The sequence below is a fragment of the Zingiber officinale genome, chromosome 2A, assembly GCF_018446385.1.
Source record: "Zingiber officinale cultivar Zhangliang chromosome 2A, Zo_v1.1, whole genome shotgun sequence".
NCBI lineage: Eukaryota > Viridiplantae > Streptophyta > Magnoliopsida > Zingiberales > Zingiberaceae > Zingiber > Zingiber officinale.
This window is the reverse complement of record NC_055988.1, coordinates 142,657,450-142,672,047: the sequence shown is the minus strand read 5'-3', so window position 1 is coordinate 142,672,047 and position 14,598 is coordinate 142,657,450. Positions and strand designations below refer to the sequence as shown.

At 37.9% G+C, this 14,598-nt stretch overlaps 1 protein-coding gene and 3 non-coding genes across 4 annotated transcripts; all 4 read left to right on the top strand.

Moving 5' to 3' along the window:
- The first annotated feature begins 394 nt into the window (after nucleotides 1–394).
- LOC122042475 (PHD finger protein ALFIN-LIKE 8-like) lies at nucleotides 395–13,132 on the top strand. The gene is made up of 5 exons (XM_042602617.1): nucleotides 395–679; nucleotides 751–783; nucleotides 1,491–1,719; nucleotides 12,404–12,533; nucleotides 12,645–13,132. The coding sequence occupies exons 1-5, from the start codon at nucleotides 580–582 to the stop codon at nucleotides 12,903–12,905; spliced, it is 753 nt and encodes a 250-aa protein (XP_042458551.1). The 5' UTR covers nucleotides 395–579; the 3' UTR covers nucleotides 12,906–13,132.
- A 401-nt stretch (nucleotides 13,133–13,533) lies between these two features.
- On the top strand, nucleotides 13,534–13,615 carry TRNAS-AGA. The gene has a single exon. It is a non-coding gene; the product is annotated as a tRNA-Ser (tRNA).
- Nucleotides 13,616–13,736: 121 nt separating this feature from the next.
- On the top strand, nucleotides 13,737–13,818 carry TRNAS-AGA. The gene has a single exon. It is a non-coding gene; the product is annotated as a tRNA-Ser (tRNA).
- Nucleotides 13,819–13,939: 121 nt separating this feature from the next.
- On the top strand, nucleotides 13,940–14,021 carry TRNAS-AGA. The gene has a single exon. It is a non-coding gene; the product is annotated as a tRNA-Ser (tRNA).
- Nucleotides 14,022–14,598: the final 577 nt, after the last annotated feature.

The following is a 14,598-nucleotide window of genomic DNA, read 5'->3' as shown; positions in this document are numbered from 1 at the left end:
GAATACTCTTTCACTTCTCATCCTCATCCTCATCCTCATCCTCATCATGGACCACATCAACCATGTCTAGGTCAAGTTTGAGAGATGCATCCCCTCTTCTATGGGCAGTAGCAACCCAAGGAGTTTGAAATCTTTCAAAATCCGATTCCCTCCCTCACTTCCAAGTCTCGATTTGAATTGCTTTCCTCTCCTTTCCGCCGCTCACATGTAAACATAAACCATCACGAAACAACCCTAGCAATTAATCCTCCATCCTTGCCTCCCCATGTAAACACAGCCAAATGCTACACATATGGGCGCCCGGTCCGGGTCAATCGATCCGAATCGAACCCGATCCGAAACCCGAACCGACCGAGCCGGAAAAAAACTAAGAGCAGCTCGAACAGCACTTTTATCCAAAGCTTTCTCCCTCGCTTCCTCGCTTCTCGTCGCCGGCGAAAACCCTAACCCCTTTCCCTTCTCTCGGTTTCTCTTCCTGCGCTCCGCCGTCACTCGCGTTGTTCCCGGAGGATCCTCCGCGGACTGCGCTACGGTGCTTAAGTTACCTTCGGCATCACTCCTTCTCCGGTCTGGTGGAAGATGGACGGGGACGAGGTACCTCGCGTTTCACGCTCGCACGAGGAGGTCTTCCGCGACTTCAGAGGCCGCCGTGCCGGCATTATTAAGGCCCTCACTACTGGTATAGTTGCCTGATTTTTGTTTGATTTTGCGCTGCGTTTGTTGATTTTCGTTTCTTTGGTGGTATTGCAGAGGTGGAGAAGTTCTATGGACAGTGTGACCCAGGTGATTTGCCTTTTTCTGGTTTCTTGGGGAAGGTTTCGGCAGTTTCGTCTATAAGCTTTCAGTTCTATAGCCTCGCGAGTTGCGATTTTTGCAGCATTTGATGTTGCGATGACAGTTCAGCTTTGTGAGATTAGTTTAATTTCTGAAATGTTTTGTTTTCTAAAATATTCTTATATTTTCGTTGAGTTTGTGTATTTTGTGCTGCTGGATTTGTTTGGTCGTTGATTTCTACCCTTCATTAGTGCCTAATCTTAGGCTGTGGTTAGGGTTATCTGCAAACAAAATAAGAAAATTGAAGATTTAAGCTGGAGAAAATATGACTTAACTTTTTGGTTCCGATTTCCATGCTGTACAAGTTCTCTTTTATTCCGCCTGGCCAATTACTCACCATGGCTCTCCTTTCTTTTATTTTGACGCACATACTATTGTATTTTTTTGTTGTTTTTATCTAGTTGAGAATTCACTTTTTTATAGAAAAGAAACTTAAAAAGATTGGTTTGTAATTTTAAGCTATACCTGATTCATGGTCTTCATCTTTATAAGATGATTATGATCTTCTTTTCAAGAGATCTCTTTTTACCTCAAGCAGATAAACTTGATTAGCACAGTATGCATCATGTTTTCTATAATTATTGTAAAGTGGCATGATTATGATCCACTCAAGGGACGTAGTGAACATATTTGGTGACAATATGAAAAATTTACAGAAAAAGAGAACCTATGCCTTTATGGATTTCCAAATGAGACTTGGGAAGTCAATTTGCCTGCTGAAGAAGTTCCTCCAGAGCTCCCTGAGCCAGCTTTAGGCATCAATTTTGCTAGAGATGGGATGGAAGAAAGTGATTGGCTTGCACTTGTTGCAGTTCATAGTGATGCATGGTTACTAGCTGTTGCTTTCTACTTTGGAGCACGCTTTGGGTTTAACAAAGAGTCAAGGTATTATTTTCCATTGAGTCACTGCTACATAATGAAACCTTCTTTCATCTAACAGTTATTTGCTATAATTTCTTATTTAACTTTTATACCTTTGATGTTAATTTGTTAGCTGTCAAAGAACTATATAATTATGTTACTCAGAGCATGCGAAGCAAGATTTTTTAGTTACTGGTACTTACCCTTTTTTGTGATTTTCCTTTGAATGGTTGAGATTACTGGATACTTGTATTTGTTGTTCCAATTGAATGGAGATGTATCAAATACTTCAAACAAGGGATTTTAGCTGAGTCTTTTGGACTAGATATCTCTGTTCGATTTTTTTTTTTTTTTTAAAACATGGTACCATAGCATAGGCCACGGTTTTGCAAACTGAACCATGCTATGCTCTAGAGGTTTCACCCTTTTTCCTATTGTCCATGTGTGATATGTGGCATATTTTCAGATAATGTTTTTCGCTGAGGCTTGCACTCTATTGTTGTTCAAGCCTAAGTTGGTTCGGTATTGATGGGGCTATTAAAAACAAATGTGTAGATAGAGCTCTTTCAGACTGACTTAAAGATGAGTGATGGTCAATCAATCAATAGTTTAGCAATTAATACATTCAAAGGGTAGCAATTTGTTTTGCATGTTTCTTCTGCTAATTCCTGTTCAGTTGATCTTGAAACTGCTGCAACCCATATTAGTTAAGAATTGTTGGAAACCTGTGAATCCAATGGAAGCATCAGATTCACAATTGCTTTATTTATAAATGGTTCTTGTCTTGTGTTGTAACAATTTTAGCCATTTCTTACATGGGCTTTAGTCAAGTTTTGGGCACTGTTGGATTGAGTTCCAACAAGTCTGCATTAAGAGATCTAATGTTGGGAATATGAAATGTTCCTTTTTTTCCATGTTGCTTCCATTCTCCAAGCGCCAGTTGGAACAATCTAGTATTTCCTACTAACACTGGGACAACATATTATGCTGCAACATAGTTGGCAATGTATTGCCACGAAAGCTGACATACTGTATATTAAAATCCTTGCTCTATTGAATAATATTACTAGAATAAAAATTGCAAAGAAGACACTAGTTAACATAATTGAAGGTGATTTAGAAGATTTGACTATCAGTAACAATATTCTCTTAGAGTTCAACTGGGATAATATCCATGCATCTGTAATCTGACCCAAATTGTTGGAATTCTCACATCTTCTTGTTGTTTAAATTGCTAATCATGCTTCATATGTGAACCTGATGTTCTTCTGAACTGCCATCACCTTTGCCATGTATCACCTAAGGCCAGGGTTTTGCATTCAGCAGTAGCTTAACTCATTTATTTGCGTGTTTACTTGATTTTCAATGCTTTCTTCAAGCGTCTACTTGAAAATTAAAAGAAAAAAATGGATGCAAGGTGGGTGGTGAGTCTTGAAACCATTATTTGTTGGGTGTTTTGGTTCTAATCTTTTGTAGATAATACCAATGTTATAAATATTTTCTTGAGTGGTCACCTAGTCATTAATGCTAGGGGACTGCTTTGCCTACGAGGTAAGTGTCCCTAGTTAAACATTTGATTTAAAAAGTGGGATAGGCGGACAACTGGTTCAATTTTTGTGTGTGATCCTATGATGAAATTTGACTTCTTTTCTTCTCCTTGACGGCTACACACTCACTGAAATATGACTTCTTTGCTGGGCTACAATAAGCGACACTGAGATTGACTTCACATGCCATACACATCGCTGTCATTGCGAGTCCACGTGTGACACCTCTATATATGCTAAGACTCCCCTTTCATTAGCCACTTGCAACGACCCACCATATGCATCATTGTCATTGCGATGCCACATGCAATGCCTCCACAGGCTTCGATACTCGTCTGTTGTCGGATATTGCAATGCCTCCAAATTGAGTCCTCTCAATTGTTGAGGCAACTGCCCAATCTCCAATCTCCAAACACCAAACAACCTCTACATCCCTACAACATCTGGTTAGTTTTTTTTTTGGGACTTTAGATCAATATCTGGGGTTCACTCTCCACAATAGCAAGTATCTAGAGCAACTGACTTTTTTTTCTTGTTTTACTTTCATTTTAAATGTTTAAGTGAATGATTTTGACTCTACACATTGAAATTTGACTTCTCCCCTTGGGAAGTCAAGCCACACATGATGTGGTAGGTAGCTAGTCTCTAGTGTAGTTTTTTTACTTTCATTTTAAATGTTGTACCATTTAGATTCTACATGTTGGAATTTGACTTCTCTACTTGGGAGGCTATGCGTGATGTTGTAGGGCACACACGTTGTTGTAGGTTATATGCTTTACACTGTTGACAACTCGAGGTCATTGACTGCACATGATTGTGTTAGCCATAAGTGACACTGTGATGTCATATACTGCACACATTATCATTGCAAGTCCACACTCAACATCTCTGTCTGCCAAGATTCCTTCATCATTGGCTATCCACCACATGCGTCATTGCCGTTGTGACTCTAAATGTGGTGCCTTCGCATGTGCTGTTGCTGTTTGATCGTTGCATACATGCGATGCCTCTGCATTGTTGCCCCTGACTCCTCTTGATTCTTGTCGCTAGCTGACCAAAATCCATAGCACCAGCCAATTTCTACATTAACAGGTTATTTTTGTTTCTTGCTTGGCTTTTGATTAGTATCTAGGCTTCACTCTCCATAATGTCTTATTTTGCTTGTTTTATTTCCCATTTTAAATCTTTGATTAAATCACTCTATTTTTTTGTTGTTGTATTTTGTGTATTGTTTAGAGAATTAAAGTATAAAACAACTCGACATAAGATAATAGTTTTGATTGTCATAAACTAATTGAGTGAGCCGATTGATCTGACTTAGAATTTTGGATATCTTCCTAACAGGAATTTAAAACTGCAGTGTGCAAATTTTGTGTTGCATATTGTCAAAAGATAACATTTAAAGCTAAGAAATTGATCCTCGTATACATGGAGTCAACAAAAAGACAAGAATGGTGCAATTGCTCAAAGAAGAACGAGCAAAAGGGATGAAGAAATCCAAGAAGTGAGTAGTAAAAGGCCAAGGACCAATGTATCGATCCACCGTTAGTGATCTAGAAATGCTTGTGGCATCACAAGTTTAAGTGAAGCAAAATAATATCGAAGATAAATTAGCTAAGGAAGATCAGGAGAGAGTCAACCACTATGTTGCTAGGTGGTTTTCTTTCCACACTATGGTATCGACAATTAGTTAATATCGTCTGGGCTATAGAGGTCCAATTCTTTATGAGCTAAGTAAACCTTTATTTGAAAAAGAAGTGGCAAATATCATAGAAGATTTTCAAGTCCATAGGGATGCTTGGAAAAAAAATGATTGCACTATTATGATCGATGCGTAGACATATAAGAAGGGCAGAAGTATTATGATTTGTGCTTAAATTGTGAATTAGGCATATGTTGCTTGAATTTCATTGATGATCTAAGAACTCCTAGAAATATATTTTTAATATTGTTGATGAATGCATAGAGGTTGGGGAAGAGTGTGTTGCACACATGGACAAAATAATAAAAGGGTAGTTTGGTGCATGAAGCTTTTGTCAGTGCAGGTCCTGGTGAAGGGTCGGATCACATTGAGTCTATTAATGCTACAAAAAAATTAGCTATTTAAATGTTGATGAAAGAAGAATGCTCACAGACATTCTGGTGCCTTTATGCAACCTACACTATTGATTTAATACTTGAGGAGACTGGTAGTAAAAAAAAAAAGGCTAAGTTATAGTTGAAAGGCAAGAGCTCTCACTGGTTTCATGTACAATGATAATAAGATTTTGTGCATGATGTGCCATTTGACTAAAAAGAAGAGCTTTTGTTTGAGCTTAAATTAATTGTACTTTTCTTTCATTGTAAGTCTGAGAGATGTGAGTGAAAAGAAAGTTAATGAAGATGATTTCTTCAGGTGAGTGGGTGTATTACAAATGGTTTATAAGTGTTAAAGGCAACAAATCAAACACTATTGTGATGCACAAACATTTGGTTAGGTGTGAATACTATTTTTTCCATTAGTGAAGATATTAAGTATTGCTGATGCAAATAAAAAGCCAACAATGGGATTTATGTACGGTGGAATAATCAGAAAGGGAAACATCCTTTGAAGTCTAAAGATGCCACTCGTGCTAGAGAATCAATAAATGAAGATGTAGAACTTGGGAGCAAATGAACATTCTCAAGCAAGGAGAAGTCTATGCTGGTTGGTCTTGCTATAAGTGAAGATTTAAGAAGAGATTAATTTTAAAGAAGGAAATGAGGAGGGTGATTAGGAGACGAAATTTAATGTGACCTTTTTTTAATATAGTTTTTCTCCTATTCCTTGTGAGAACTAGCCTTGATTGTTATTTATTAGTTATGAATTTACTTTATTGTTAACATGAGTACATGACACTAGTTATCTTTCTTTATATTTTGATATTAGAGTATGATAACACTAATTTTTGCAATGCGGTCTTATGATTTTTTGTGATTTTTGTTTTATTAGTTGCAATGTGAAATAAATGATTGTAAACTCGAGTATATGATTCTATATTATTCATATTTGAATGCATATCTAGAACCTGTAAGTATCCCGAGGTAATTTTGATGTGATCGACCAAGTTAAGTTAGGTCCGTTGTGGTTTAACCCTTGTGCCTAAGTGTGCAGGAATTTAGGAGCACAGAGGTCGAACGAAAGACGCAACTAGCTAGAAGGATGGCACGGGAGAGAGCTGACAGGCTTGGTGCGTCTGAGGAACGAGACCTTGTGGAAAAATACGCGGGCGGACGAGAAGGAGGCGCACAGCGTTTTTGAGGGAAGCCGAAGCGGAAGGTTGCTCGAGAAGGCTGGAAAATGGGTTCGGTTGAGCCCTATTCCGGATGGCCGAAATCACCCAAGCAAGTGGAACTACAGCGGAAGACCCGGACCAATGCGAGCAGAACCTGAGCAGAAGATCGGGACCGAAGTCAACAAAATGTTGACTTTTTGGTCCGGGCACTCGGACCTAGTCCGGGGCGCCCGGACCTGGCCTAGCACCTTGACTTGGTTTGGGCGCTCGGACCCTCGCGACAGCTCAGGGGCGCCTCGACTCTACGGAGTTGCGAATAGCAGTTCAACCTGGTCCGAGTGCCCGTAGTATCTCCGGGCTCCTCGACTAGAAAACTTATCAAAACGCGTGTTGTCGCGATCCGGTGCGACACGAATAAAATTCTATCCACATCTTGGCACCTGGAACCTTTCTAGGCGCCTCGATTAGGGCTATAGATACAGTCCTGATCCAAGAAACTATATAGAAGACTTGAAATCAATTTCATTTGTGTTTAGCTTTGTAATTGTGAGCTTTGACTGCTGTAAGATACTTCTCCGCCCGAAGGAGACATTAGTGAACTTTCAACTTTATTGGATTAATAATTCCCAGATTGCAAACCAAGTAATTCCTTGTGTGTCTTTGTCTTTAGTTTACTTTTAATTCCTTTTATGCAAGTGTCTAATTTTATCAAGCTATAAAGATCGAGAAAGATTTTGTTTATTTTATTGTGTAGGCTATTCACTCCCCTCTAGCCGGCCGCCAAGGGACCAACAAGTGGTATCAGAGCCCAACCGTTTCAGGAGGACTAATCGCTGATCGAAGTACAAGAGATAGCCAGACTGAGCATCTACCTGCCTAAGTTCAAGGGGGAGTTCACGATTTGGAAAAGAAAGATGGAGGTATTCTTCAAAATGGACTTTTGATTTATTACTAATATTGAAATATGGTTTTGAAGCACCGAAGAACAAAGAAGAGTATTAATGGACCAAGAAGGAGTAAGCAGACTTCGTAGCAAATGGACGAGCCGAATTTCATCTACTGAGTGTGCTACCTCCGTAAGAAGTCAACAGAATCAGCGCCTACGAATCATCAAAGGAATTTTGAGAGAAGTTCCTGGAGCTAATGTAGGTACGTCCGAAGCTAAACTCGCGAAACGGGACCTGTTTCGGAACCAGATCTACAACCTCTGGTTAGAAGAAGGAGAAACCATCGCACACCTCTATTTAAGGATCAAGGAACTCATCACCGGACTCACGAATCTCGAAGAAAAGGTAACCAACCGAGATTTGCTAAGGCACGCACTTAACCCATTTCCGAGGACTATGCATCATTAGTAGATGCTTATTATATCTCTAAGGATCCAGAAGTAAGTACTTTAGAAGAATTATTTTCAACATTTGAAGTTCATGAAACGAGATGTGCAAATCTGAAGGAGTCAAAGCACAACATTGCCCTAAAGACAATAATAGACGAACCAGATTCTGAATCTTCTCTCGATAACACAACGAAATGACGTTCATGGTAAGGGAATTTAAAAAGTTATTTAAAACTAATATATTTAATTAAGTGCAGAGTAAAAGAAGGAAAAGAAAGGTAAGATGCTACAATTGCAATGAAGAAGGGTACGTTAAAGATAACGGTCCAAAATTGAAGAGCAAGGACAAGGAAAATAACAAGAAGCCAGTTCAGACCAAGTATAGAAATCTAAAGGTGTCATGGGACGAAACGTCGTCCGAATCAGAGATCGAAGCCTTTGCCGGACTTGCGCTAGTGGCAAGTCACTAAGAAGATGAAGACGAAGCATGCTTGTCCGAAATGAGTATCGAGAGCATCGATGAAGGGGGAGCGACATCAAAAGGAAGTAACATTTCAGGGGGAGCTTCAGATTATGAGATTGACAAGGTAAGTCAGGTATGGTCTCTACCTCTTGATAAATTATTTCAGTTTATAAAATATTATCAAAAAATTCCTTTAAATTAAAAAAGGAAAATGATGAATTAAAAGGAATTCTAGTAACATCTTGTCGATTAGAAGATTTCGACAAGATAAAAATGAAAAATTGAAAGTAGAAATATTAGATTTGAAAAATCGTGCATGCTCACATATTCAACAAATTAGAAAATATAATGGATTGAATTGACAATTTAGATACTATAAGGGCCAAGTTAGAAGAATATCACAAAGGTATGTTCCTAGAAAGTTTTTGATTAATCCAGTAGGAAGGAATCTATTTTGGGTTACAAAGTCATGTTTAAATTAAATTATCTTTTTGTGCATGCCTTGTTTTTTTTTAAAATTTTTGAAAGTTAGACCTAGGGCTTTCAGAAAGAAAATTAAATATTTAATTTCTTTAAGAGACTTTATCTAGAAGTGATTATTGTTCCAATAACCAAGAAGACCTAGTGCCTCACCACAGCCTGGAAGTCAATTACTGAAATTAATGTTTAATTGATTAACTGTTAAGCATTTAACTGTTATAAAATTATCTAATGCTTTCAAATATATTGTTTTGCAAAATTTCTGATTGAAATTAATTGGATCTTAATTTTTCGGAGAAAGAAGAGTTCAATTTAAAAATATTTTTCAAAATTTGCTGTAAGAATCCAGATTTTTCAAAATTTATATTTTCCTTTGTTTTTGGATAATAGTCATTTTAGACTTTGTTTCCCTTAGACTTTGTTTTAGTTTTATTTCCAAGTCATTTTATAGTACCCTATTTTTAATGTGATCAAAGGGGGAGAATTAGAGGTGAAGTCGAGGGGGAGGTAAATTTTTTTTTTTTTTTTTTTTGCATACTTTTCTTAAATGCAAAATATCTCTATTATTTGTTTTTTTACCCTAACTCAACTTTGATTGCTCACATCAAAAAGGGGGAAATTGTAAGTACCCTGAGATAATTTTGATATGATCGTCCAAATTAAGTTAGGCCTTGTTGTGGTTTAACCTCTGTGTCTAAGTGTGCAGGAACTTATGAGCACAGGAAGTTGAGCGAAAGATGCAGCTAGCGAGAAGGATGACACGAGAGAGGGCTGACGGGCTCGGTGCGTCCGAGGAACGAGGCGTTGCGGAAGAGTATGCGGGCGGACGAGAAGGAGGCGTGCGACGTTTCCGAGGGACGAGAAGTCGGAGTGGAAGGTTGCTCAAAAAGGTCGGAAAATGGGTTCGGGTGAGTCTTATTCCGGATGACCGAAATCACCCAAGCATGTGGAACCGGAACGGAAGATCCTGGCCAATGTGAGCGGAACCTGAGCGGAAGAGCAGGACCAAAAGTCAACAAAATGTTGACTTTTTGGTCCGGACGCCCGGACCTCGCGACAGCCCAAGGGCGCCTCGGCTCTGTGGAGTCGTGGATGGCAGTTCAACCCGGTCCGTGCGCCTGAACTAGAAAACTTATTGAAACGTGCGTTGTCATGATCCGGTGCGACGCAGATAAATTTCTATCCATGTCTAGGCGCTTGGAAGTTCCAGGCGTCCTGATCAGGGCTATGAATACAGTCCTGATCCAAGAAGCTATATAGAACACTTGAAATTAATTTCATTTGTGTTTAGCTTTGTAATTATGAGCTTTGACTGCTGTAAGAGGATTCTCCGTCCGAAGGAGACATTAGTGAACTTTCAACTTTCTTGGATTAGCAATCCTCTGATTGTAAATCAAGTAATTCCTTGTGTGTCTCTGTCTTTAGTTTACTTTTTAATTCTTTTTATGCAAGTGTCTAATTTTATCAAGCTATAAAGATCGAGAAAGGTTTTGTTTATTTTATTGTGCAGGCTATTTATTCCCTCTAGCCGGCCACCAAGCGACCAAGAGAACCACTTTTTAATACCCTTGAGTATAAGATTCTATGTATCATTAATTTTACTAGAATGTTTGCCTCATGCATATGCAAGCTAATATGATTGGGATTAAAAGGAAAACTCTTTTATTATTTCATCATTTTTTCCAGTGGTTGCAATTTGGTGTTTGATTTGCATTATACACATTTTAATAGCTTTCTTAATTGACTAACAAAGGAGTTGTAAGAAACTTATCATGATTTATTCTGTATTTATGATTGAAATTTCCTTGCTTATTCATGGAGGCAGCATGCTGACTTGCTCTGTTCTCCAGTGAGATTTTTTTTTTTTTTTGCCTTTGACCTCTAGTAAATAATTTTTCATGTGATTTATCCATTTTGTGAGTGTGTTTCTTTGTAGTCTAACTAGTTAAACTGAACTTCATTTTTGTCAATACACACACACACACACACACACACACACACACACACACATCATGATTCTTTTGGTTTCTCATGTCTGATTTAACTCATTTTTTATGTTGGAACAAATAAAATAACTACTTGAGCTTTTATTTATTATGTAATTTTCATTATGATGACGTGCTTCAAGTCTTCTGGTGTTTTCAATTGATATTATTACCAAATTGTCACATTGACCTGTAACATCTTTTATTGGAACAGAGCCTAGATTATTAAATCTTTTTTATTTATATGGAGGAAGGGTGGTCATTGCAATGATGTGTAGAAAGAGAGTTTAGTTAAATGGAAGATTTATGTGTAGTATCATTTTCTTTTCTTCAAGTTGCTGGGATTTTCTTTTATGAATGTCCAGAAAAAAATTGAAACAATGTGGGGAGAAAATGAGAATATGATTCCTAGTTACCCTTTGAACCTTTTAGCTATTTATAAATTTAAAATTATAAATCAAAAGGGTCTTGAAGGGTGACCAAATCATCTTCATTTTGAAAATATCAGAAGTTTGAGGGGAAGAATTTTGAATGCGATTTAAGCTGCTTTAGCATTTCATTGTACAGATAAAGGAAGTTTCATACATCTTTATGTTACATGAAAAACCAAATTTTGTGTAATTTTGTTGATGGCTATAAGAGCATCTCCAACGGTAGGAGTGCTTCTTGGTTTTTTTGTAGTCCCCACCACTGCCCCATCAAGTTTTTTTCCTTTTTTTTTTAAAATTAGGTTAGGAGCACTCAGGGAGCGGCTCCCTAAATAGGGAGCGGCTCCCTACTTTTTGTGACGTCATTCACATGGGAGCTCCCATTGTGGATGCCCTAAAATTCCAAGGGGAAATTTACTAGGGTTTCATAATTTTATTGTCAATCATAACTATGAGTTGTTCTTCACATTCAGCTTAAAGATGGGACATAAGGTTCATGAACCCATACCAAATACCTGAGATACAAGGCTTGTCATTGTCTTCATCCTAAATTTTGTTATGCGTATATTCTTCGTGTTCTTGATCATAGGATTGCAAACAGTAAGTGAACCAGTGATAAACAGCTAGTTTTTTATTTTAATTAGAAGATATGAACAAAAAATCATGAGAAGTTATCATTCTTTGGCCACCTAGCTCTAAACTTGCCTGATTCAGTTGTTTGTGCTGATATTCATTTATTATTTCTTTTCTTTTCCATATATCAATCACTTGCAGAATTGCAGATTCTTGTTCATTGTATTCATGCATTGCATTCAATTAAAAATGACTAGGTCGATTGTACTTTTGTCCTCCCTTTGCTCGTATAGGACTGAATAAGCCTTCCTCGTCGTATTTAAGTCTGATTAATTTGATCTTTCTACTTTGTTTGGAACTTAGGTCCAAACAATGAACACAATTTTTTCCTGTGAACAATGTACCATCTTTATGATGCACATTCCGGAGATAAGAGTGCCAAGTGTTTCATTCTCTACAATGTTAGCCACTATAGACACAAGTATTTCAATCTGAAATTAGTTCCATGGTCTTACTGCTAATTTTCTGTAGTTGGCATCGAGCTGCATCATCTGGATATGAATTTAATTTTTAATGCTAAAATGTTTAACTTTAAAAAATCAATCCTCTTATGGTTTTTGGTCTCCCCAAATAACACTGCAGGATGCGGTTACACAATATGATCAACAGTCTCCCTACGATATATGAAGTTGTAACTGGAACTGCCAAAAAGCAGTCCAGAGAAAGGACCTCCAACGGCAGCAGTAAGAGCAGCAAATCTAGTTCAAAGAAGGCATAGTCAAATCTGCCCATTTATTCTTTTAAATTTATTACTATTACTGCTGTCATTTCCTTGTGTTTATGCTAGTGTTCGACTATCTCACGCCATTGTACCTCTGGACAGCCAAAACTCGCAGAGTCACTGAAGTCACTAAAGATGCAAACTCCCAAAGATGAAGATAACGAGGATGAGGAAGAGGAGCACGAGAATACCTTGTGTGGTGCATGCGGTGACAATTATGCGAACGATGAGTTCTGGATCTGCTGTGATCTCTGTGAGAAGTGGTTCCATGGAAAGTGCGTCAGGATCACACCTGCAAAGGCTGAGCATATCAAGCAATACAAGTGCCCAAGCTGCAGCAGCAATAAAAGGGCCAGACCATGAACAAACCCCAAAGCTCGATGACCCATTCATCAGAGAACACAAAAAAAGTTCTCATTGCAATTTGTATTCGATACTCGGAAGATGCCCAACCTGGAGGCATGTATTTAGTTTCAAGACTATCTTATGCTGTTGATGACTGCCCCAAATTCCATTTTGTTTATGTTAGATTACTTGGATGTTGGGAAAAAAATTGCTAGGATCAACTGGAGATGACATTTGAACTTCAATACTGCCTTTTCTGCTGTGTGGTTGCTCTGGATCAATTGGATTAAGTTTCTTTTCAATCTACTGAAGATGGAGCAAGTGACTTGCTTATTTTCAGTATGAGCTGGTCTCAGTCTTGGGTTGGGGTGTGGATGTCGCATGAGTTGCTGCTAAGTTGTTCGTGTCAATTGAGTTAAATTGTTCGACGAGCTGTGGCAGACAAACTGATGCTTATTCTCACTGTTCCCAAATGTTAAACATACCTACAAACCCACAACATTGATGACTGGTGCTTGTGGATGACAGTAGAAGACGAGGTTGGGGGAAGCTACCGAATTCTCATTGCTCCCAGTTGTAATACGTATTGACCAGGCGTGCATTGGACTCAAAGGACAACAAATAAGTGAACATTCTTTGAATAACAGTGGTCGTGCCGGAGTGGTTATCGGGCATGACTAGAAATCATGTGGGCTCTGCCCGCGCAGGTTCGAATCCTGCCGACCACGTTCGTAATTCGTTTTTACTAATAGAATATTCTTTCTTAAAAATGCTAAATGGAATACAATGTATTTAAATTTTAATGTTAAAAAAGGTTTAGATAATTTTATGAACAACTTTTGAATAACTGTGGTCGTGCCGGAGTGGTTATCGGGCATGACTAGAAATCATGTGGGCTCTGCCCGCGCAGGTTCGAATCCTGCCGACCACGTTCGTAATTTGTTTTTACTAATAGAATATTCTTTCTTAAAAATGCTAAATGGAATACAATGTATTTAAATTTTAATGTTAAAAAAGGTTTAGATAATTTTATGAACAACCTTTGAATAACTGTGGTCGTGCCGGAGTGGTTATCGGGCATGACTAGAAATCATGTGGGCTCTGCCCGCGTAGGTTCGAATCCTGCCGACCACGTTCGTAATTCGTTTTTACTAATAGAATATTCTTTCTTAAAAAAGCTAAATGGAACACAATGTATTTAAATTTTAATGTTAAAAAAGGTTTAGATAATTTTATGAACAATCCTTGGACCGTGCCCGATTTGTTATCGGGCGTGACTAGAAATTATGTGGCGCTGCTCTGCGCCTCTGCCCACGCAGGTTCGAACGCTGCCGACCACTTGATTCGTGTCTTAATGCACATGCAAAATGGAACAACTATATTTTAACTTTGATGTTAAAAGCGGTTTAGATCGGCCCTTTGAAAAAAAATATTAATAATAAAAACTTACAAAATGTATGGTTTGGGCTGCAAAAGATATTAAGTTTTTTTTTAAAAAAATCTAGACTTTAAGCCGTTTAGATAGACTCTTTTAAGAGCATCTATATCAGTATCCTCATACAAAATCTAAAATTTAAGGTAAAAGAATTACATTATTAAATTTAGATATTCATTTTTTACTACATAATACATCAGCTTCCCTATAATTTACCATATATTTAATTTTTTATTATTTTTTCTCTTTCCTCCATATTATTTATTATTAGATGGA

Coding starts and splice junctions, on each gene's coding strand:
- LOC122042475 (XM_042602617.1), top strand. CDS start 580: ATGGACGGGGACGAGGTACCTCGCGTTTCACGCTCGCACGAGGAGGTC. Junction 680..750: donor TATTAAGGCCCTCACTACTG/GTATAGTTGCCT, acceptor GTGGTATTGCAG/AGGTGGAGAAGTTCTATGGA. Junction 12,534..12,644: donor GCAAATCTAGTTCAAAGAAG/GCATAGTCAAAT, acceptor ACCTCTGGACAG/CCAAAACTCGCAGAGTCACT.